Below are 25,827 nucleotides of genomic sequence, written 5' to 3'. Positions count from 1 at the left end.
TACCTGAAAATCCTATTCAAGTACAGTAACAAAGTATTTGTACTTAGTTACTTCCCATCTCTGTATATACTGTATATATATATATATTTATTTTATTGCCCAAAATTGTAGTTTGAGTAGTTAAAACTACAAAAAATGCCCAAAAAGCAATTGAACTACTTGACTCACTACACAAATCTGAATGTAGTTGAACTACCAGCAAGTTGCTGCAAAATGTAGTTCAACGAAGTAGTTCAACTACATGTAGTTAACTACTCCCCAACACTGTATATATGTACAGTACTGAAGTCAAATGATCATGAGCAGAAACCCCAGACTGCAAAATAAATTCACAACAGAGAACAGGCCACTGTGATTATGAGCATTTTACTGTTCCCTTGTCTTCTCTGGATAGGTTGGGCTATACTGTAGTTGACATGCAGGCAGAGTACGTATTGATTCAGTTACACCAAACTCCATGAGACTTTTTGCAAACATTAACTTAACACAATGTCGGAGGATGAACACGTGGTGTCTTAGTCATAATGTGTATTATTAGTACTTCTAGTGGTCTAGTTATGTATTGAGTAGAGAACATGTACCGTATTAACATAATCTTTATCCTCAAAATGAAATGGTTAAAAAACAAACAACACAAGCAGCTAAATAAATACAAAGAGCAATAATGTTAATTTCCTTGGAACAGTTCTTAGTCCAAACTCATGTCTTCGTCGTCGTCTTTCTTGTCTTTGGTGTCTTCTTCCTGGTCCGATTTGTTCTCTGTCTCCATGGCTTTGGCAAAAGCCTCCACATCTGTGAGGAAAGACAGAAGGGTCTTTCACACCGGCCGTGAAAGCCGAAAAATGCCCGGAAATTAGGGTTCGCGGCTCCGATGTGAAAGGCATGAACGCGCGTTGGTGGGTAATTCTTGTACGCCTTTTATCCCGGCACCAAAGGTTGTCACATCGCCGTATTGGCGGACAACCCGCCTCCACTTGAAAGGTCGTCGTAGCGAGCCGGAAAAGGTGCGAATGGTCAGCTCATTCATAAAAAAAATTACAGGGGGATCACCTCATGTATCAAGAAAGTGATGTGAAAGTAAAAAAAGTAGACTGATAGACAGACCTATCTCCACACACCACACTTTGCACTGTGCGAGGCAGCGCTTCATACGGATCGCTCATAAGATCGTGGTGTTTTTGCAATGTCAGCGTAGGTAATTATTATGTATATTAACTTTATTACAACTTTGGCATGGCAGTATCTGCTGATTTACCTTAACACAGTGTGACTGTTACAGTTACAACAGCCAACTAGTCCGCTGCTCTCGCTTCAGGCAGCCTCGCACTGTCCTCCTGTCTAGTGCAGGCTGCGCTGAACACAGAGCACTGAGGTGAGGTGTCAAGATTTCATCTCTGAGCCCTCTGATAGGCTGTTGCTTGATGTGTAACCAATCAGATAGCGCTGTGGGCGGGACATTGCTCCAGACACAGAACTACTGTAGGAGAGGATTCTTCCAGGTGCAGCAGCCGCAAATTAGCGCATTTTTTTATTAAGTTATGATATCGGCAAACAGCCAATGAAAATGCCGATACAGATCTCCTCAGCGGACTAGGAGAAGGAGGAAAGTCTGATGTTGAATTGAATTCGTTCATCATACAGTAGCCTAGGCTACACTAACCTATGAAAATATTAATTTGGGCTAGGAGGAGCTGGAAATCCCTCTGCTCGCCTTTCAATGCGGGAGCGGGGGATTTCACCTGAAAGTACAGAGCAGCACGGTAATGTGGCCGTGCTGCTTGGCTCGTGTGAAAGCAATTTCTGTGGCGAGGCGGCTCGCTTTACGGGACTCCTAAACGGCAACTTTTCCGCGATCTGTGTATGAAAGAGCCTAGAGAGAGAGCCAAAGTGGAACGTCACTTCCTGCTTCAGCACTGTACCAGAGATGTTCATCCACCATTGATTTTCCCATAGACATTTCATAAAATGCTTGTAAACATGTTTTTACTTGTTCAAAAACAAACGGTTCAGATATATTTAGAAACAGGAGAGACCGCATAACATTTCACTAGGACCAAAACGTAAAAAATGCGGGTTTAAAGAAAATATTTTTGATGTTTTTTTTTTTAAGTTTTGGTCAGAGTGAAATGTTCTATGGTCTCTCCCGATTCTAAATATATCTGAACCGTTTGGTTTGACCAAGTAAAACTATTTTTATAAGCATTTTACAAAATGTCTGGGAAAATAAATTGCAGAAGAAAATCTCTGGTACAGTGCTGAAGCAGGAAGTGACGTTCACTTTGCCTCTCTATTTCCAGAAAAATAAATCAATGTTTGCTTTATCTCTTTAGCTCACAGCGATCAATAGACTCGGCAGACTTCACACAGCAAAAAGGGGAAAAAAAGGCTCTAGAATCTGTGACTGCGAAAATCTGTGAAAGCCTGTGACTTGCAGTTCGATCTCCCGTCTTTATACCACCTCTGGGCTGATGAAAACAGAGAACCTGCACTCTGGAAAGTAATGGCATTATTTACATTTTAAGGAATTCTCGAGCACCGACGCGTCGATGTCTGTCCTGTAACATCTACGTGGGCGAGACACTGACCTCCTTTGTTGGCCGCTTCGACAGCCTCTGCAGGCAAACCAAACTGGTTCATGAGAGGCCCCAACTGTCCTGATGCCAGAGCGCTGCTGAACATACTCATAGCCTGCAGAGAGACAAACACCGGGATCACCAGGAAGAAGAGCTACTCGTGAATATCATTCACTTCACGTGTTATTCTTGTGCTCGTTGTTACAGGCGAATGTGAAATTCCTTCGCAAGTTGGAAATAAGAGAGGCAAGACTGATGTGTTTATCGAGATATCTACACCGGTGGTTCTCAAAGTGGGGTCCGGGCGGGCGGGGACCCCCAGTGGTCTTTGAGGGGGTTCCAGGGGGTCCCCAACAAAAAGGCGAAACATTTATTTTCATGACTCCATCCGTAAGTAACACACTTATAGAATGTAGGACTATTTTGGGTCATGGGTTTCATGCACTCTGTCATAAAACATCTAAAAGCTCAAATATATCACCCTGGGACAAAATCTGATCAAATGGGGGTCTAATTTGTGTCCGTTTAGGGATCCTTGATGTGAAAAAAATTACACTACAACTAAACACTACAATTAAACTACAACTAAACCAGAAACTCTATTCATTTATCTAAAAACAAAACTCCCCCAAGTGCTCTCACAGTCAGAATTTCCACGATTCATTCCCAGTAGAGCTGTGCACCCAGTGTGCACAGCTCTGTTACTTGATAAATTATGCAGTTGGGAAAAAAACATTTCTACTTCCACTAAAACTGCAACGGAGGAAAAACATGACGGCAGAGAGAACGTCCACAGTTTTCACTTCTTTTTCGAATGAAACTGAAATCGCTAAATGTGACAAAAGTGACAGGGAGTTGCAGAGGGCGGTGTGTGTGTGTGTGTGTGTGTGTGTGTGTGTGTGTGTGTGTGTGTGTGCGTGCGCGCGCGCGTGCGTAATCTGCTACCTGCTGAAACTGAGGAGAGCTGAGTGTGTTGTGGAGCTCCTCGGTGCTCTGAGGCAGCGACTCTCCAGAGGGCAGGTAGGGCATCAGCCTCTGCTGCACCTCAGCGTTGGCCAGGATGGGAGTCATGACCTCAGGCGTCAGGACGCTGGACAGGTCCACTGCAGAACACAAACACGGCGGGCGGGCTCAGTCAGCGTGCCGCCACTACCGCTCCAAACAGAAACTATTCTCAGGCTGAACGTGCTTCTGTTTGAGCTGGTTAGTCTGAAAATGGATTTCACTGGTCAAATGGTAATCGACGTATTCCATAAACACAAGTCACAAGTTGTTCTTTTGTTGTTCTTTTGTTTTTGTTTTTTTGTTCTTTTGTTAGCCTATAAACTTTAGGTACTTCTCTGCCAGGCTTGGTTCTCATGATGTAGTTTCAGGCCCGATCCGATACTATCACGATACCTGAGGGCCTACAGTATTAGATAAGTATTGCAATTCGATATTCTCGTTTGCTTCTTTAACACTATAGATCGTGGGAAAAAGTTGAATCATACACTTCTAGAGACTGTATATGAGTCATATTTGCAAAAAGAAAGCACATCGCATGTCAGTCAGTCTTTCTGAGATTGAGCAGCACCATTGCTATACTGCATAAAAGTGATACATAAAATGTACTATCAGGTACCCCGTGGGGTCTTGAAAAGTATTAAAAGTTGATCAATCAATTTAGGGGAAAATAAGGCCCTTAAAAAGTATTTTAAAGTCTTAAATCGCCATTTGATGAGGTATTACATTTTGTAGCTATTGTGCTGATTGTGTTTAACGGGCATATGATATCGTCTCATATGGATCGCAGAATCCTGAATTGATTTGAATCGAAATCTTATCGTGGCAGACTTAGTGATATCAGCAAATATCATATCGTTGTCCAAAAACAATCTATATAATATCGCATTGTGATGAAACTTGTGATTTACACCCCTATCGCTGATGTGACAAAAGTGGCGTTGTGTTAAAATGGTGTTAAAATATATTGAAAAGGTCTGAAAAAATGTGCAATTTAAAGTTTTGTGTAGTGTCAATCCTGAGTGTAGTTTATGACTGCTCCACCCTGCTCACCTCCTTGCCCGCTGGCAGGCACGTTCATGGTGGCCAGGATGCTCTGCAGGTGGCTCAGCTGGATGGGCTGCGTGGGACTGGCGGCCCCCGCCCCCGCCGTGGCCAGAGAGGAGGAGGCTGCAGGAGGGGAGGGGCTAGTGGCCGTGGGGGAGGCGGCCGAGGTGGCGGAGGGAGTGATGGGCGTGGTCGGCACCTGGGTGGAGCCCAGCCGACTGGCGGTGGAGGTAGAGGTGGGGGTGACCGCTGTCGACGGACTGAGAAAAAAGAGAGGGAAAAACAGCGACGGTCTATGTAAGTTCACTGGCCAGGCTAAAAACGCTTTCATGTTCAGTTATTAAAGGACAATTGATACAACTGACACTGTTATTTTTTTAATGAAGTGTTTGAATTTAACTCTTTTGTTGTATCTAAAATCCCCCAAAAAAGTTTGTAAATTTGTGTTTGGTCGGGTCATTTCTCTGTGGTGCCAGGCTGTTACAAGGGAGCGGGAAGGTGGGTGCTGAGGGTGCTGCAGCACCCCCTAGTCAATAGTAGTTCCAGCGCGCCGGGGCTGTTGTGTACGTATTGTTCTTCCACCCGCTACTGAGGCTCCTGACTGTTTGTTCAATGAATAAAGTGTAAAATTGTTCAATCATCAAATCCCCAAACAACTCAAAACAATAGAGTCAATACCAACAGGAGAATACACTGTGTGAAATTGGTAGGGAAATTTGGCACATTTCAGTTGGGACCCCACCCACATAATCAGCTGTGCTGCTCCACCCACATAATCAGCTGTGCTGCTCCACCCACATAATCAGCTGTGCTGCTCCACCCACATAATCAGCTGTGCTGCTCAGCCCACAAAATGCACGATCCTTACAAATAGGACATCACTGTAAAGAGAAATCAAAAGGCGTTCCAATCATTATAAGATACGAGGCTAATAATACAGTAACAACAGAGATATGATTGACCAAAAACACATTTTCCACTTTTTTTTTTGGAGGAGTTGACTTTCCCTCAACCCGCTTCATCTATTTCTTCTTCGGTTACAAATTTCCTACATTTCCCAGAATGCCATTCGACAACCCCCAGAGAAGGGGTCGCCTGGACTTGTGGCATAGCAAATAGCATACAGTAATAATAATACCTTTCATACATACACTACCAACCAGAGAGAACCCGTTTTTCCAGTCGAGTCTCGCCCCCAAAACACAACATGTTCTTGTAGCTACATTGTGTTCTGGTCTGTTCTGGTCTATTGAGGCGACTGTTCCCTTGAACAACACTGGGGCCTTTGTAGTATTAGCAGTCACATTTCATAAGGCATGTGATGTGAGGTGGTGAGGGTTCTCTGTTGATACCTTGTGGAGGAGTTGCTGGCTGCAGGAGCGCTGCTGCCCAGCAGACTGGCCAGGCCCGGGCCGGCCAAGGCCCCAAGCCCCCCTGGATCAGTCAGTCAGAGAAACAGGCATATTATTCTGTGGCTTAGATCACATTCTGAGGACAGCATGTGTGTGAGCATTTATTAACACATTCCTCTCCTTGTATGTGGCCTGTTCTATCATTTTCAGTCGGATGTCACAACGGCACGTTTGTGGATAAATGTTGGTCGGATTCTCTATCCTAGTCTGAGCAGACGCCCTCCTCTCTCACCACAAGAAGAGAGGCATCATTACGCCAAATATTTAGTTGCCATGCTGCCTTGCCATAGAATGTTGCCATGCCACTTGTGAATAAAGCTCGCTTGTTAAATTTTACCCGCTGGTCTCTCATGATTGAAACGTGGTTTTATGAGAAAAGATTGATTCTTGCCGTTTTGGGGTTTCATCAGACTTTTAATCAAATAAAGCCTTGGCTGCCTTTCGATCTGTGTAGAGATGATTGTGTCATTTAAATGTTACACAGAGATTTACAGCTCATAAGGGTAGGGTGACGACAAGCAGAACTACTAGCTAACTGGTTGTTTGTCAGTTGTCAACACAGCTCGCATTCCTCATGTTGCCAGATTTGCGGTTTTTAATGCTTTTTTCCCTCAAAAACACAGCTTGAAAACTGTCAAGACATCAAGGGGTGCATCGCACTCGATCTTTTGGAGTACAAAGATTTTGACATCGCCAGAAAGCTTTACGCTCTCATCTTTCCAACAGTGTGTTCAACTCAAGATGGTTTGAGTGGGGCAATGTGACGGATACATAATGTGTGTCAGATCAGCATGTTCTCAAGCCGTCAGCTCAGGGGAAACGTTGCCACTAATCAGTAGTGTAATGTAACAAAGTACAAATACTTAAGAACAGTACTTAAGCATTTTTTCTGAGTATCTGTACTTTACTTGAGTATTTATATTTCTGTCAACGTTCACTTTTACTCCCCTACATTTCCCAAATAAAATGGATACTTTTACTCCACTACATTTCCCAAATAAAATGGATACTTTTACTCCACTACATTTCCCCCAAGCAACTTAGTTACAAAGTAAAATCAGAAGAAATTGCGTAGCCTGCAAGCAATCAGGGCTCCTAGTTTGCAAGTTACGTTAATCACGATCCACACGCCATTCCATTTGGTGGCTGTAATGCAACATAACGTTGTTTGCCAGCGGCTATAAAAGTCAAGAAGAAGAAATAGACTTCCACTTAAGCCCAGGCATGTCTTTTACTTGATTTTTTTAACAGCATTTACTTGTACTTTTTACTTTCAATACTTAAGTACATTTAATATCAGAAAATTACTTTTGATACCTAAGTACAGAAAATATCAAGTACTTTAAGACTTTTACTCAAGTAATATTCTAATGAGTGACTTTGACTTTTACCAGTCTTTTTCTGGGAAGATATCTTTACTTTTACTCAAGTATGGTTTTCGAGTACTTTATACACCACTGCCACTAAATTGCCACATGCATGGTCCATTAGTCCACTATGTGTTAAGCAGGGACTTACCAAGTCCCCCCAGTCCAGTTGGTCCAATCAGCTGCATGAGCTGGTTGTGGCTCATGTTACCGAGCAGGCTCTGCAGGCCGCCCTCCCCTGCAGAGGAAAACACACAGAGCTTGTGACACCCAGCAGGAGAACGGCGTTGAGTTTCTAAGATTGTTCTTCTGATAAGAGGATCTTATCGTCACATGATTGTGATTATGGTTATGTGAGTATGATGACTCTGATGCTGCTTGGCCTCACCTCCCAGAGCAGACAGGTCGTGGCCCCCGCTGCCTCCGCTACCAAGTGCTCCAGGCATGGGCGGGTTGTTCAGATACTCGTTCACTTTGCGGCAGAACTCCTCGTCCTTCTCCGTCTTGGGCTCCTGATATCAGAAAGGCAGACAAGAGAGTGGAGTCAGGTTCCATCCAGGTCGCGATCAGCTAACCTTACCTAACAGGGCGCTGGTTTCTTGGTAATGACTTACTAATTGGTGGGATTGGTTTTCAATAAAGACACAAAAAAATCCATTAAATTGTAATGGACCTCTAAGATAAAGTGAGACATGCACTACCTACCCATTCTTTTAAAATTTTCCATATACATTCAAGCGATGTCTTGTCAAAGACGCGCCGTGGTCAGCATGGGGGAAATCCCCCATGGTGTTTTGTGGGAGTTCCCCCACACAGACTGACTGTATCTATAACTAATAACACAGATACCACCCAATGCTACACTGAAACAATATTAATCAAATTAAAACCCAATCCCCTTCTTTGTTAAATAGCATGTTTTTATGCATGTATTTATTTATAATACATATTAAGCAATGTTTTTAAATAAGCTTTACTACATTGATCAGTTACATTGTTAGTGAGGCATGGTCTTGTCTTTTTCTGCACTGATCCCATGTTGATCTGGACATTAATCTTAGAGTTGATTAGACTCTACATGTCTGTGGTGAAGACTGATGTCTAAATGTCTGCTGCACAAAACAGTGCTACCTGCTGGATGAACTTTCCACTGCAAAAACCAGACAAAGTATTCCGAGCTACCAACCAGTGCTTTTAATAAAATACCCTCGGAAAAAGCAATAGCTGTCAATATAAATGTTACATTACTAACATAATAAAAGTAAATTTATCGAGTGAAAACCAAAGGAATATCATGCATCATATACACAGTATTAGAAGATCAGTCTGGGTTTGATAGAGATGTGATGATCACATCATCTAGCCAGGTACATACCTGCATCCAGAAGAACAGTCTTTTGGAGCCGGCTTTGAATTTCAGCACATACACCCGCCCAGTGGTGCACTGGTTGACCCGTTTGAATTCACAGTCATCGGGGAAGATGATCAGGTCCTGAATCAGGACAAGAAGCGGGTGAAGATTGAAATGCAAAAGGCAAATAAATTAAGCGAACATAGCTAGACGCTAACGCAGATAGAAGATACAAAACAAGAGAGATGGGGGAGAGAACCAGACAGACAGAGTCACTTACATCATCCACGTTTGCGGTGGTCCGATCCTTCCAGCAGAAGTGGATGAGGGAGTCGTCAGTCTGCTGGATGTACACCTGACCCTTGCGCTTGTCAGGAGTCACTGTGCTGCCCTTCATCGTCATCTTACCGGCCCGAAACTCCACCAGGTACTTGCTGGAGGAGCCCCGGGACCCAGACACCAGGCTGGGGAAGAGCGCTCCAGAGGCCATGCTGAGTGCTGAGCAGGATGGGCTGCTGAACACAGAGACCAAGGCCTCAGTTAAGATCATGTGCCTATATCCATCTAACTCTTGTCTTATACCTGGGAACACTTGGGCTCTGGCCTGCATGAATTGTAGGCTTTTGTTCCAGATATCAGATATAAGAGGCTATTTTTCCCCAATACTGTGACACTCTTCTCTCTGTTTATGACAGAACAGTCAACATTATGTTTTATCTTTACAATGACCTCTAAATTAGACTTCTTGTTTGCATATTAATTCTATAATTCTTTCTGCATTCATTGCTAAAAAAAATGTTTACTGTACCCAAGGGATAATAATTAATTGGCTCTACCACACGCACGCACGCACGCACGCACGCACGCACGCACACACACACACACACACACACACACACACACACACACACACACACACACACACACACACACACACACACACACACACACACACACACACACACACACACACACGAATATATAATCCTGAAGACCGATCTGATCTGGAAACATTAAATCATACAGGAGGAATACACATCCCTAGCCTGATATCCAGACCCCTATATGAAGTGTGCTGACAACTGAGATGCATATGCGGCTGCTGGCTAACAACGCATCCCATGAAGCTGAGCAGCCACTGGGACATGACAGCACCACCATAGAGGCGCTGGGCGGGCGGATGACGGTGCATCCTGGCTGGCTGCAACCAGCAGCTGCGTTCAGCTCACTAGACACACTACACTTGACACTGCGCACACACACACACACACATGCTCTCATGTTACAACCCCAACACGCAGCAAAAGGAAGACATTACTTACATTTCTTTCTGAAATATCACTCTGCTGCAGGACGGCCAAACACAACGAAGAAGGCGAGTGTGATTGGCTGAGTGAGTGCCACCGCTGCCTCACTGTGATTGGACGGACTGTGTGCCAATATGCAGGTCTTCGTGCGCATGTTCGGTAGAGAGGGCGCACCGGACAGCCAGTTATACTTAATACTATGTGCCATAACGTGCGATATTTAGATCTACGTCCTACGAGTGTTTTACAGTGATAAGTAGTACAATTATATGTGGGTATAAATTTGAATCTAATATGACGAAATATGAAATAGGTTATAGATTCAATGAGATCTCATCTTCAAATAAGATCGTCACCTGCAAACATGGAATGTTTTTGACTCGACAGATTAAAACTAACCTGGCTATAACCTAGTAGCCTACAAATGAAGGCAGTGGTTCTTAAAGTGGGGGTACGGGGACCCCCAGTGGCCCTTGAGGGGGTCACAGGGCTCTGATGCTTAATTTAATTAATACAAGAATCGGATGCACAAGGGTTAAACATTCAGTTGTCCAAAATTTATATTCTGCTTTTGTTGCACTCATTTCTCTCTGCTGCTGAGAGCCTGGGCTGAAGCCGTGGACACAAGGCTCTGACCTCTGCTGCAATTAAACTCACCTGAAACTTCTCACACCTGCTGTTTGAAGCTTCACTGTGGTTTATCCCCTTTGACAAGGAAAGCTTATGGCATTTGCTCTGAAAGTTGCTGCTAGGAGAACGGCTTCTTAATTTGCCTTGTTCGATCTTCAGGTTTTTGGAGACTTTCTTGGAAATAAACTATTATTGCTCATCATTGCACAAAAGAGATGGCCTAGTATAATCTGTCGATCTGAATAACTTCAGCCATGCATCTTACAAATAACACTCTCAATAAGGAAAAAACTAAGACCAAAAAATAATGAAAATGTACTAAAATTTAATCATTCATAAAAGCTGGAAAATCATTTATGACAGGGTAACACAAAAAGCAATATTAGAGTTGGTTTAGTACAATATATTTTGAGCCTCAAGACAGAAATCAAAATGCATAATTTCCCCCTCATCAGTCTATAAAATACTAATTTCCTTAGCTTTATTATGCAAAAATGGAATTAGAATATATTATGGGAAATATGAAAGCCTTGCAGCTCTCAATATAAAACAAAGTCACTTAGGAAAGATGTTATCTCACGAATACACATCCTTGTAAGTATAGGAGCAAGAAACTTATGGACAATAATGCATTTTTGTTGACACCGTTAGTGCACAAAGGTATGCCAAGGCCAACATTTCACATGGTTTCTTTTGCAAACGTATAGTCACAATATGCCAAAGATTTCTGTTACTTTCAATAAAACAAGTTTAGTCCCCATATATGGATTTACACCCACGCGCTCTTTTCTTTTAAAGCGATATTTCCAAAAGAAAGACACGTTGGAAAAGAAAACACAAAAACAAAGAGTTGTCATCACACAAGGCTGACAATGGCAAATAAAAAAAAAGGAAACAGGTGGATTTCCTTGCCATTAAAAAGCAGAGAAGAAGATCTTGAAAGTATGTGCCATCTCCTCGCATTTCAAGAGTGGTGAATTATCTGTTGGCCTTTTCAAAATGTTCTGGAGAGGGCTGGGAATGCTGGCACGTTCCAACTGGGCAGCAGGTGACCATTACAAGGTCCTGCACACAGGAAACAAGAATGAGTACACATTAGGGTTGTCAAAAGTATCAAGAGTATCGATAAAAGTAAATACTAAAAATTTGAAACGGATACAATACTTATTTGCAACTGTATCAATCAATATCAGCAGTGCGTTCTCTTAATGAAAAATCAAACATACCACTGATTTCTCCCTCCATTGGTGGGTATCGTTTGCTTCAACAAGTTCAAAACATTCTGAGAGGCTGATGACTAGAGCAGGGGTAATCTGCTATGTTATGATAGGCTGATGACTAGATCAGGTGTAATCTGCTGTGTCAGGTCAAAGTTTTGAATGAGTTTTATCGGGCCTAGATTATGGAGAAGCGTGCATCTGTCTGTCCGTCCATCTGTCTTTGTTTATTTTGTATGCCTCTTGATGTGTTGTCATCCCGCCGCGTGGTATCGAAAATGGTATCGAGTATCGATATTTTCCTGGGTATCGGTATCGAAGTAGAAATTCTAGTATCGTGACATCCCTAGTACACATCACTGAAAATGCTGGGAGCACACTAGCTGTTTGGGGGTGGGGGGGAGTCTTAGTTGGGGGCTTTAATTTGCACGTGGAGTTTATCCCAGAGAGATCACCAAGACTGTGAACCAGACCTCAAAATATTCCAAACCGACAAGAATAATGTCCAGAATTTTACCAACCCCTCAGTGGCTCCAGTACAGTTTGGACAATCTTATTGAACATGTCCACATATATGTTATTATGTTAAATCACTTTGGATATGCTAGTGATAAAGGGTCATATGAATGACTTGATCCACAAGTCCAAAGGCCAATGCACGGCACTGTGACTATTCAAAGATAGGAGTAAATTGAAAGAGTAGACTAGTTTGTTTTCAGTCTCAGTCTGGTAATTAAACATGTTTAGACTCAGCTGAGAGTATTAGACTATAGAGTAGACTATACATTATTTTAAAGGCTATTGAAACAAGAGGCAATGCTACAAGGTTCAACAGCAGATGGAGCCGCAGGATGCAGCAGAGGCTCGCTGGCTTCCATTGAATCAACTCCACATAAAACGAGGCAATGCTTCTAAGCACATTTTTCACTTTCACATTTGACCACAGTTCCTGGGGTTTCCAAAAGTTCATCACTTGATCTGAAACTGCTGAGGGCGCACTTTTCACTATCGTTTCCCGTTTCTCATGAAGTCAATGAAGAAACTGGATAGAGATATAATATAGCTAGGGCATAATTGGTTGATACTTTCAAAAATCCCCTGATGTTTCATGACTATGAAACATCATGACTTCATTTTTTTTAATGTTTTGGCTGTTTTTCAGCTCAGAAAAGGTCTAAAGGGATATAAAACTTGTTGCCACCACAGAGCAAAAATTTACTTTTAATTCAAACTTTGATCACTCTTACCATCTTGTTCCCTACAAATCCAATGGTATTTTCAATCCTATGCACTGTGAATTTACCCTGGCAAACCAAACGTGTCCTTGCTGTGAAGAAGTGGCCGCTGTATGGGGAGAAACAGCTGATGGCCGCTCAATGTGCCGACAAGCTGTAAAATACATTCTACTAGATCCTCTAAAATCCCCCGAAAATTCCAAACCCCGCCCATTCTATGACATCAGATTCATGAACTTGCTTTCCTTATCCACAGATTCCATGAGCAGTGGACTCCCTTGCACATAATCTGGATTACAACCTATTTGACCTGCCACTCACCTGGCCTGGAGCTGCTTGTAGGAGGAGCATTTAGAGCAGTGTGCAAGACGGCTTCTTTTTCGGCTTCTTCTCCATCGGCGTTTTCCTGTTGATCTGCCGCACCAGGTCATAGAAAATCTACAACAGAAGGAGCTCAGTGGTTAGAAGAACATCTCGCTGCAGTAAATCTCAAAACGAATGCTTTGCAGTGTGACGCTAGTAATTGTGTCATTTCTACGCATTTCATTTCCTTTGCATGTGAATTCCATTTCACTTTATATTACCACCTTAATTCTTCACTCAAATCAATGGCATTATGCAGCATTTGGAACATACCTCATTAACATTGATCTTTGATTTAGCTGAAGTCTCTAAAAAGGCACAGTTGTTCCACTGACGGGCCAGGTTCTGGCCCTGCTCCTTGCCAACCACGCGCTCGTCCTCCAGGTCACACTTGTTTCCCACCAGGATCATGGGAACCTGATCAAATAAGAGGGTTAGTGTTAGGAGCTTTTCACAGCAATATCTTACTTTGGTAGAACCTTTTTTTCCCCCATGTTAACCAAAGTGAAATATTGCTTTGACAAACATATACAGGCAGCATCAGGCAACCGGCTATGATTAATAAATAAAGCACAGACTCAGCATGCTTCACATCCTCTCTCTAAATCAGGAGCAAGCAAGAGAGCAAAAGTGAAAGTGGAAGATAGCGTCTAACAACAGCACTGACATTTTCATCCCGTTACACAGATGCTGCCCCCCTTTGCTTTGCCCTCTGTCCCACAGAGCTGCCTCTAATGAGCGCAAGATGAACAGGGATCAATGGCCGCCACAGAGGTTGCACAGACGGGCACATTATATAGTGTGACACAGAAGAAGTTGCACAGACAGGCACATTATATAGTGTGACACAGAAGGGGTTGCACAGACAGGCACATTATATAGTGTGACACAGAAGGGGTTGCACAGACAGGCACATTATATAGTGTGACACAGAAGAAGTTGCACATTATATAGTGTGACACAGAAGAGGTTGCACAGACAGGCACATTATATAGTGTGACACAGAAGAGGTTGCACAGACAGGCACATTATATAGTGTGACACAGAAGAGGTTGCACAGACGGGCACGTTATATAGTGTGACACAGAAGAGGTTGCACAGACAGGCACATTATATAGTGTGACACAGAAGAGGTTGCACAGACAGGCACATTATATAATGTGACACAGAAGAGGTTGCACAGACAGGCACATTATATAGTGTGACACAGAAGAGGTTGCACAGACAGGCACATTATATAGTGTGACACAGAAGAGGTTGCACAGACAGGCACATTATATAGTGTGACACAGAAGAGGTTGCACAGACAGGCACATTATATAGTGTGACACAGAAGAGGTTGCACAGACGGGCACATTATATAGTGTGAAACAGAAGAGGTTGCACAGACAGGCACATTATATAGTGTGACACAGAAGAGGTTGCACAGACAGGCACATTATATAGTGTGACACAGAAGAGGTTGCACAGACAGGCACATTATATAGTGTGACACAGAAGAGGTTGCACAGACAGGCACGTTATATAGTGCGACACAGAAGAGGTTGCACAGACAGGCACATTATATAGTGTGACACAGTAGAGGTTGCACAGACAGGCACATTATATAGTGTGACGCAGAAGAGGTTGCACAGACGGGCACATTATATAGTGTGACACAGAAGGTTACCATCATTAAAGACATGAGAGACTCACTGTACAGATTCATCGAGAATCTAGCTCATAGTACCAATAGGGCCAAAATGAATATCACAATAATCGTAAAATATTCTGATATTGACATATAACTGCTAACATATGCAGAATAATGTTAAACAATTAAATTCATGCTCACCAAATAATTATTCTATAATTTCTGTTAGTATTCTTTAACTTAAAATAATTTCACAGATGTGATTACTAGGGATGGCGAGAGTACTCGTGTACTCGTTCATAACGTTACTATTCGAGTAACGTTTCTACCATTCGGGTACTCGCACACACGTTTCTCCATAACGCAAGCCCGATAAAACTAATTTAAAACTTTGCACTAGTTTACTGACTCCACTGTCGTTTGTGAGAGCAAAAGTTTTACCATTACACGTTTCCCATAACATTAGCCACAACAAATAATGTATGGAGAAAGAATCACTTTTTGGGAGACAATCGCTTCATGGCGACCACTATTTAGCACTGCAGCTAACGTTAATCACTTGTTTGCAGTTAGCACTTTTGGGCAGAACACCAGACGTTGTAATCAGTGGATTTACGTTTCTGTTACAGTGATCATAAAGCAGTATGGATTATACCGACATGTATTGGAAATACCTGAACCTTCTCTTGTATCACAACAACACTATTGTCTGTTCGAACAAGGCAGTCAACCACCAGAGTTACTGAGGCAGGCTAACAGCTGCTAAGCTAACGTCAGATCACTTTATCATGGTCCGTCCGTTTATTTCTCCTCACACAAAAAGTGCTCCAGGCAGCGCTTTTTCCATGAAAAAATGCTAACGTTATGTGTGAACAGCCCCTAGACAGCAGATCACCCCTGCTGTCATTACCATAGTAATAGATATTCTTAGGGGTATATGGCTTATGCCAAATTAACTGCTTAACAGCCAAACTTTGGTTCCGCTTGTGTCTCCACATGGACCCCACGCACCCCGCATTTTTTCTTCTTCTTCTTTCCTTCTTTTGAGTACCCAGTTACTCGATCATAGTAAGAGAGTGCTCAAATATTGAAATAACTTAAAATGTCCATCCCCACTGATTACCAACTAAGACATCAGTCTAGTGCACCTATGCCCAAAGTGGGTCCGTTTTCTTAGGGGTGCGCCCAAAAATGTTCTATATTTCATCTAGATAACCCCTCCTGTGTCATCTGATTTTGCAATTCATAGATTGTAATTTACACATCTGATGAAATCACTTACTTCACTACTTGATTGAACTGAACAGAAAAATAATGATTAAAACAATAAGCAAAAAGTATGACAGCTTTTTGACAGGTGCTGTGTGTTCATTGGAAGTGATACTGTGACACTCACATCCTCAGTGTCCTTTACTCGCAGGATCTGTTCCCGGAGGTCCTGTAGGTCATTAAATGTCGACTGTGCTGTAATGGAGTAGACCAAGGCAAAGCCCTGGCCGTTCTTCATGTACAGGTCCCTCATAGCCGTGAACTGTTCCTACAGAACGAGAAGAAGGGGGGGAGAAGCCACCATCAGCCTGGTTGGTTTTGTCCTGCACGTTATAATCCATCTATAATGGACTTGACTTACTGTTCCGGCTGTGTCCAGGATTTCAAGCATACACTGCTGCCCATCGACCTCAACTTGCTGTTAGAGACAAGGAAGCAAGGTAAATATGATGATACAGGTAAGGGTTCATGAGTTCGCTGCACACAAGTCGATGCAGTTGTATGAAATGTTGAGCACATTTTGTTTTTTTCTGCCTTTACCTTTCTATAGGAGTCTTCTATTGTGGGGTCGTACTTTTCCACAAAAATTCCTTGCACAAATTGGACTGTCTGGAAGGGACAAAATGAAGGGAAGGAGAGCGTCAAAGAGAGACATCACTAATCAACAGAAAATGACACAGACATATTTGTAAATGACAATCGAGCTCACTGCACGAAGAATAGGCACATGAAAAACATGGTATGCATTCAAGTAAATATTTCATCCAGGTCTGCTTCCAAACAAAAACAAAGAATAAAAGACACTTAATAATTGTGAAATTGAATATTAGGATTCTTCATCTCAACTTAACATTGTATAAATTTGGTAACGCTTAAAAGAAACTGATTTAAAGTCATAACAATGGCAATAGTAATTGTTATTGCAAAAATAAAACTTGGTTTCTCTTGAAGGATAATACATATAATAATATAAAATATAATTTAATGTTCTTTTTCAAGCCAAGATACTGCAAATTGCGTAATATCAAATCAATAGTATTGTTCAAATTGTAATAAAAAATAAGATCAATATGGGTGCAGATTATGGGCCACGGGGTGACTCTGAGCCCTACAAGGTGGCAGTCATCACTCACCAGTGCTGATTTCCCCACGCCTCCTGATCCCAGCACCACTAGCTTGTACTCACGCATGGTGGGGCAACTTCACTGGACAGTACAAGGGTCTGTAAGAAGAGAGCGCAAGGATGATGAAGTGAATCTGATGCCAGCACAAGTCATTTCATTTACAATTACAGGAAAAGCTCCTAAGACACAGAAACAGGGCTCTTAACTAACCTTTTTCACCATCCTCCCGGAACTGTCCCGAAATACAATTTGTCGTCCCCGAAATGAATGTGGGCCACCCACAATATAACATTTTTGTTTTGTTTTTCTACATGATCAGTTAGGTATCAATTAAAGTCACCATTGGAGTCTGAAAAGTCGCCAATTTGGCAACACTTTGTGCGTGTGTGCTACACAAAACAAAATGTGCATCAGCTTCATTTTCACCGCCATTCATTGTAACGTTAGCATTTATTTTTAAACTTTCGTCCCAAAATTAATTTATATCCTCCCCAACCGTATGTTTATCGTCTCCCGGGAGGACAGGAGGTCCTAGGGGAGCTAGAGCCCTGACATAAAGCTAAACAACTAGTATACTTTTCCTAAATACTCTGTGTAGATTATTTCTCAAAGGAAAATAACAGTAAAATTATGTTAAATAATACATCCATGAGCTCATTATATAAACCTCACCCATAATTACCAGCTATTACAGCAGGGTTGCATCCAAAACAAGGCATCGACAGAAACGCTTTTCGACCCTCCCCAAGTACAGTATCTATGACAATGAATAATCACTGCTGACATCAGCAGATTAAACTTTCCTTCGTCTGCCAAAAAAATGTGCTTTCTTTCCCACCCACTACCTTGGGACTTCAGCTGTCATGATGGCGGCGCCCCCTCCTCCTCTCTTTTCAAACAAAGAAGCCAAGATGAAGTGAAGGAAGCCAGAGGCACTGAGGCAGGTTCCTCTCAGGTTCCTCCACTCCAGGGATTCAAACCTACTTTTGGCACTGGTGGCACTGGCACCAAATAAACAATCAAGTGGCCCTACTGGAGGGAAAAAAAAGGACTTGCACAGTCAGACCACATGGTCGCATTCTGGAGCGCCGCAGCACTAGATCCTGAATATGGCAGTGCTCTGTGCAGTCTCATTAGGTAAGAGCACAGTGCCACAAATAACTTCATCTCATTACAATATGGAGGAGAAAGGCCACAGAGAAGTCACCAATTCCATCAGTCTGGCCCAGTTTCGAAAACCGCACTGGGCCTCGACAACATCGGCAGTCACAGAAAACTGGTCACAGCCAGGCGGAAATATTTTAAGACAAAGAAGGCACTTTTTTCTTTAAGTGATCCTTCAACTTGATAAGAGACCATGTCCCTCCCAAAGCAACCGAGTGGTGGCAACAACAGATATGCGGGGCAGTCATAATGAATGAATTACTTACATACACTGTGCTAAAAGGTGAAGCTTGTTTTACTAAAGCAACGTAGTGATTTAATAAGCTCTGCTCAATAACATCTAATTGTAAAATGCAAATATGTTCATTTGATGCACCAACGTCAAAGAGGTGGGAGGGGGCGATACACAACAAAATCTCATTTAAGAGCCTCTTTGAATGGACTCATCATGCTGCTGGGGTCTGGCGATCTGTGGGACCTTTGTCAAACGCTGAGACAAACAATACAAAAAGCACTCTGTCACACTCGGTCGGCATTTGCAATTCTAACTAGGACGTATGAAGCCGCAGCAGAAGCCCACAGTGAGAGACGGGCACATGAGGCACTCCACAAAGAGCCATTGTCATGATCCTCCTCTACTCAAGTGCACCATACAAACAGAAAATAGAGATCAGAGAGGAGCATGCATGATCACTGCTCTGAAATCATTACCAGGGTGAGGTGATGCGTCTATAGGTGTGATGCAACATGTGTATTATGCCTTTATTAGCCCACGTAAAGGCAAACCAAATTGATTAAAATGTAAATGTGGGTGTCACAGAATTTGCTGCAAAGCCTTTATATCAGATAGGCCAGAAGCCTATAAGCCTTCCACTGATTAGATATGTACCTAGTAGCCACACACATCTCAAGTATCAAGCACCCAAGCTGACAACCTTGACCAATCCCAGTCAAGAATTTCTGCTAGCTTAGCCGCTGACAGACCTTGATGTTAACAACTAATGATGACCAAACACTTTATTGTACAGATAATGATCAAGAACCAAAATATATTATAAACAAACATTCACCACTGCGTCTACAAATGTGCAAAGCCTTTATTAACACAAGTGTACTTTGCACCATTGTCAAACAGACAAAAACAAACCACTCGGGCTGTGAGAACAGCCTAACCTACCGTGTACACGGCTGCTGTAGATGACAACTCCCTCTACATCTGGCGAGGGGGGGCCAGCAGATCCTCAAATGGACTGATGTCGGCAGGCAGGTGCTGAGGGTGTGTTGGGAGCCAAGGGATTCAAACAGGAAACTGGACCTAAAGCATACCAATATCGAAGCATGTGCATTCAGGTCAACACTACATTATTGGTAAAACTGGAATAATTTACTGCAAAACCTATACTTTTGCTCACCTGTTAAACATAATAATAATAATACAAATTGCACCTTTGGATGAATAGTTTGGCCCCTTTTTTAACATTATTATTATTATTTTACATTTTAGATTATGGATGCAAAATACACTGGAGACCTTTGGTAAAACAGCCAATAAGGAACACTCATCATATTCATACATGGAAGTTTCAAGTTTGCTATGCTGCATGTACAGTCATAAAGTGAGTTGGCCGGGTCATATGCTTTTGGTGATGACTTTATTGGTGTAGCCAAACTGTGTGCTGCATGGGCCTATGTGTCAACAGGTTAGCTCTGTCTAAAACACAAATAAGATAAAATATTGGCTAGCTACATATATAGGGTACAATAGTAACCTAGCATTTATAAAACCTATATAATCTCACTGTATGAAAAATGTCCAAATGTTTGATAATAGCACACAAACCAGTTTCATATCTTAAAACCTAGCTGATCAACCTAAATTGCAATTATGAACATTTAACAAAGGCCCGAATGTTTTCCTTCTTAACAAATGAATAAATTCAATAAATTAATTACAAAGTTAAATGATCCATAGACAGGACTTGCTATGATTGAATGTAGCTACGTTTGTGCGTGCCTGTTGGAGCCAGAAGGGGGCAAAATGCGTTTTAATTTCACTGAAGAGCACAAAATGCTAAACTTCTGATTGAGGTCGATTTATAAAACCTGGAAGCGTTTGATCTTGTCAAAGTATTCTTGAAATTACCTATGTGGGGCGCTTTCGCGTTAACGTAAGATACATTATCAACATCTACACAAAGTTATTTTCATGTCTACTTGGTGCAGTTGATTTCGAAAGGAAGGGTGGGGCTATTAGTTAGTTTCCCAATGGAAGTAGCGTTTTAAGTGCTTGTGGAAGAAACTGTTACAACGTTTAACGATAACATAGACACAGTGAAAGTCGGTATCGTTAACAATGGCTAGATAATGTATATTTGGATAGAAAGTTAATTTAGCAGTTTAGCGTTAGCTAGCTCTTGGCTGACAAACTTAGCCTCCCTACCTAGCGGCTAACGCTAACTTTAGCTGTTTAGCTAACGTCGGCAGGCGAGAAGTTAGCTAGCCAGCTAGCAATTTTTCTATGCTCACAAACCAGCTTTTGTATTTGGCCTGGGGCTCAGAGCAGCCAGCTGGTTTGCCGTTAGCTTGTGTAAGCTACTATCGAACTAACTGACGGCGAGAAAGTTAACGTTAGTCGGTAAATTACTTGAAAAACGAACCCATGTTACGAACTCGTTAGTTAGTCATTAGCTAACATTAGTCAATCCGGGTACGTTAGCTAGCTAACGAGTACGCTATTTTACACCCCAAATTCTTCTGCCACAGTGAACTCGTCATTTTTACCATCTAACCGGAAATAGGCTAATATTTTGTGAACTAATTATTAATTATCCAATGTTACATCTTGGATAATTAGCTTAGCTATCAAAGTGCCAATTTTACACAGGAGCAAAGCTGTACAAGGCACTTACCGTGTTCCGCTATGTGTGCGCTAAATCACACTGGGCGAATGTACGGAAGGGTCGGGACAGCAGCTATTGATTGGATCATGATCAGCCTATCAGAGCTGTCCAGGTTAAGATCCAATATAAATCAATATAAATAATACACCTCTTCAACTCAAACATATCCCACATCTTGATCATAAAGTATTGTTCTGTTCTGCCCTTTGCACGTTTCTTCATAAACTCGGACTACCAGCTACAACATCAGGATATTAGTGTGGATCTCTTTCTCTTCACAGTTTACTGCACTGGTTTCAGTACAACCCCTTTATTTATTTATGTGGATGCTTCAGACTGGTCCAAAGATCCAGTAAAGAGATGATTGGGCTACACTGACTCCAACATACCAGTGAGTTGCATAAACATGATGTGGGACTGGTTTGCATCAACAATGATTTTTGCTCCAACTCTCTCATTTACAAACTCTCTGTATTTTGAATAGTGAATTTCATACACGGCCCCCTATTGCATATTTCAAACAAAATGTAGGCTATAAATTAATTTAAAGGTCAGTGATGAATAGGCACAACAGTGATTGTTAGAAATGCAGCACTAGAGATTAAAGTTTGTGACAACTGGGAATTGAAAGGATGTTCCATTTCCAGTGCTGGGATGTCACCTAATTGGTGAACTTGTCTTCCTGAGGAGGTACACACAGTTCAATAATATAATTTACAACTATCCACACACTGACTGACTTCATTACCCTGTGAGAAAAAGTGTGTATGTGTGTGTGTGTGTGTGTGTGTGTGTGTGTGTGTGTGTGTGTGTGTGTGTGTGTGTGTGTGTGTGTGTGTGTGTGTGTGTGTGTGTGTGTGTTATGGTGCTGATGACAGAGCATGTACATTATATCATAAAGCAGTGGTTCTCAAAGTGGGGTCTGAGGACTCCTAGGGGTTGTTGAGGGGGTTCCAGGGGGTCCCTAGCAAAAAGGGTAATACTTATTTTCACATGAATTCCAACCATAAGTAACACAATGACAGCATGCATGACTAGTTTAATCATGGGTTTCATACACTTTCTGTAATAAAACATCTAAAAGTGTGACGACCCTCCCACTCTCTTGCCTGGTCTTGGGGTCATTGATTGGGTGCAGTGCAGTGCACTTGCAGTCCTTGCAATCTAATCACAGGTATGTTTATGTTCTTGTCAGAAATAGTTCATGAAATTGTTCTGCTCCTGTTGTGTTGTATTTTAGCATGAAAACAGACTGCTGACATCCCCCTTGTATTGTTGTTGAATGGATTATGAAAGCACTGGCCTGGGAAACGATCCATCGAACATGTGGGATGCCACCATTTGGTGTGGACTCACTCCTGAGCTGAAATACGTTGGAACTGCCATCTGAACTGGATCCTTTTCAAGTGCTGTATCTGATAAGGCGGTACATATTTCACTTTTGTGATCACATGGCGCTGGTGAGAGGAAGTGCCTGGCAGTATTTAGTGGACACAGTGATAATAATGCACCAGTTACCAATAAGCGAGATGGTCTCCACCACAGACGTCAGTTCCAGACGCTTTGAAGCTGCATCTGTCTTGCCGGCCTTTTCAGTCTGTTCTTTAACACTGTCTGATAACACATCGCAGAGGGGAGTGTTGACTGCTTAAGCCTTTACACCACCAGGGGGTCCCAACCTTTTTTTGCATGTGACCCCACATTGACATTGCAAAAATCTAGGGACCTCAGACACGAAACGCCACCCTATTATAGTTAGTAGTAGTAAACGCCACCCACCGTATAATGGTAGTAAGATTGTAATTGCTCGAGTGGCATCACTGGGGACATCGTCAAGATGACATCACTCACTGATGACATCACAATGACTCGAGTGACATCAGTGATGGCATCAATTCTACAAATTGTGTGTGGTGTTAAAAAACAAAAACAGGCGACCCTACTTAGGGTTGCGACCCCAAGGTTGGGAACCACCGCCTTTTTGTTTCCTTGCACGAGAGGCTCGAGTGAGCTCAAGGCAAACACAATAATGAATTCTAATAAGAATTCACCCACCTCAGGACCCGTGTGGTTTGTGCATCTGTCCTGTTAGGGTGTGCACCAAGATAGAGGGTTTTACGTGCACACGTATAGGCACCACAAAAGAGTGAGAAGAGTGTCTTCACTCTCATTATTGAGCATTCAGAAACTTTCAACACACTAGATTTGCTGTTTGTGAAGCACTCAAATTGTCGGTGTAACTAAACACCAGATTTTAGTCTCAGAACAGCCAGAAGCCCAGTGGTCTGTAGGCTATAATCGGTCACACCTTAGCCACCATTTTATTTGTTTTTTAAACACATCTTTAACTACTGTATTAAGTGGGTCACAAAATTGGTAGTGTCTAAATATTTCCCTCCATTTGATCTTCCTCTTTTTTGTTGACATAATTTCCACTGGGACTATTCTTCATTTAGGTATCCTCAGTGTTTATCAAGTGAACCATCTCCAGACTGGATTATTTGTTCATTCATAGTTCCTTAAAAAGAGACCTTCCCCCTTTTTTTCATGACATGTTTGTATATAGTTACCAATTTTATAATTACTCCTCCACACGCAGCTCTAGTCTCCTCAGACCACTGTACTTCTCAATCCCAGTTCAGTATACTCTACAGAGGGTCCAAGATATGGAATGCTTTGCCTTCACATCTTTTGGATTTCTCTTCACAGAAGTTCAAAAGTGCATTGAAATCACTTCTCCTAGCTAATACATACAGTATTTTCCATATGGGCTGCCTATACAAACTGTGGTCTAATGGTTGTCTCTAAACATAGCTTGTTTTATTTTTGTCGTCTTTTGTTCATTTTCTTGTCATTTTTTGTGAGTATTTTTTTTTACTCTTCTTATGAAAACTTGAAGCTATACAGCATACAGTAAGTGCCCACTTTAGTGTTTAGCGTTTATTCCACTTGTTTGCATTATGTGCGTGTGTGTGAGTGTGTGTGTGTGTGTGTGTGTGTGTGTGTGTGTGTGAGTGTGTGTGTGTGTGTGTGGGGGGGGGGGGGGGGTGGGTGGAGGGATGAGGGATGAAATACTGATGAAAATCTGATGATAATACGCTACCTGGAGAATGCCACACCTAAGCCCCTGGAGGGTTTTTAGGCAATTCTCCTGCACATTCAATGCTGATTATATATTGTATTTTTTTGTAATTGTTTTTATATGTGTAACTAAACAACAACAACAACAACAACAACTATTCTCTGTGTCACTGCGGGGCTGAATATTCTCTGTGTCACTGTGAGCCTGACTATTCTCTGTGTCACTGCGGGCCTGAATATTCTCTGTGTCACTGTGAGCCTGACTATTCTCTGTGTCACTGTGAGCCTGACTATTCTCTGTGCCTTCTGGCATCACGAAGCCCATGAGAGCGAGACGCCCAGTTGGCTATGGCCCAATAATTGAATGGATTGGATGAGTATACTCTTGCTGCGTATCTTCCTCATTACAATGGCCAAATATGGATATAGCATTCATGACAGATAGGAGGCAGCGCATCACAAGACGACTTATGGTTGTGGGTATCATCTTGATGTGTGCTTAAGAGCAATCTTACTATGTTAGTCAAACAAAATGTTCCAGCCTTTGTTCAAACAAACTAAAGTTGAGGAATGTAATTTCAATAGAGGTCCACAGTCATAAAAGTTATAAACCATAACCTAACTTCATGCACAACATTTGATTGTAACTTCTTTAAATCGAATTGTATCTCTTCTTTTTTCACTTTGTAAACCTTTTTATTTCTCTATGCTCTTTTCTTTTATCTATTTTATGTAAAGCACTTTGAATTGCCTCACTCTGTCTCAGTGTCGGGGGTAACTCATTACAAAAGTAACGTATTACATGTAATATATTACTTTTAGCAGTAACGCAGTAATATAACTTATTACCAATAGGATTTCAGTAATATTATACCAGTTACTTTGTCAAGTAACTCAAGTTACAAATTGAGTTACTTTTTTTTTAATCAAAGCACATATTTAAATAAAGATACAATCATTTCCTAATCAAACTGTGTGTTTTTACTCAAATAACCACTACAGATGACAATAACAAAGGAAAAGAATAACATTTAGAATTTTGGATTGTTTACACTGACTTCAAGACGGTTGACATTATTTTTCGGGACGGTCATTCTGCTGCTGCTGTTGTTTTGGTGAAAGTAATGCAAAAGTAGTGTAATAAGTAAGGAG

The 25,827-nt window shown here is 41.9% G+C and overlaps 2 protein-coding genes across 2 annotated transcripts; both read right to left on the bottom strand.

Annotated features, from left to right (window-relative positions):
• Nucleotides 1-392: 392 nt before the first annotated feature.
• On the bottom strand, nt 393-9,242 carry LOC310778629 (proteasomal ubiquitin receptor ADRM1-like; the record flags this gene model as incomplete). Its single annotated transcript, XM_083639114.1, has 9 exons — nt 393-792; nt 2,586-2,688; nt 3,519-3,676; nt 4,629-4,882; nt 5,975-6,056; nt 7,553-7,639; nt 7,790-7,913; nt 8,777-8,893; nt 9,033-9,242. The coding sequence occupies 9 exons, from the start codon at nt 9,240-9,242 to the stop codon at nt 689-691; spliced, it is 1,239 nt and encodes a 412-aa protein (XP_083495240.1). The 3' UTR covers nt 393-688.
• Nucleotides 9,243-10,994: 1,752 nt separating this feature from the next.
• LOC310778635 (ras-related protein Rap-1b) lies at nt 10,995-21,657 on the bottom strand. Its single transcript, XM_083639120.1, has 9 exons — nt 21,604-21,657; nt 19,872-20,009; nt 17,540-17,628; nt 16,947-17,015; nt 16,768-16,824; nt 16,534-16,674; nt 13,778-13,921; nt 13,463-13,579; nt 10,995-11,754 (listed from the first exon to the last, which is right to left on the bottom strand). The coding sequence occupies exons 3-8, from the start codon at nt 17,594-17,596 to the stop codon at nt 13,493-13,495; spliced, it is 555 nt and encodes a 184-aa protein (XP_083495246.1). The 5' UTR covers nt 17,597-17,628; nt 19,872-20,009; nt 21,604-21,657; the 3' UTR covers nt 10,995-11,754; nt 13,463-13,492.
• Nucleotides 21,658-25,827: the final 4,170 nt, after the last annotated feature.

This window comes from Poromitra crassiceps (assembly GCF_964638095.1).
Source record: "Poromitra crassiceps genome assembly, chromosome: 6".
NCBI lineage: Eukaryota > Metazoa > Chordata > Actinopteri > Beryciformes > Melamphaidae > Poromitra > Poromitra crassiceps.
The sequence above is the reverse complement of the archived record's forward strand: the minus strand, read 5'-3'. Positions and strand labels throughout refer to the sequence as shown.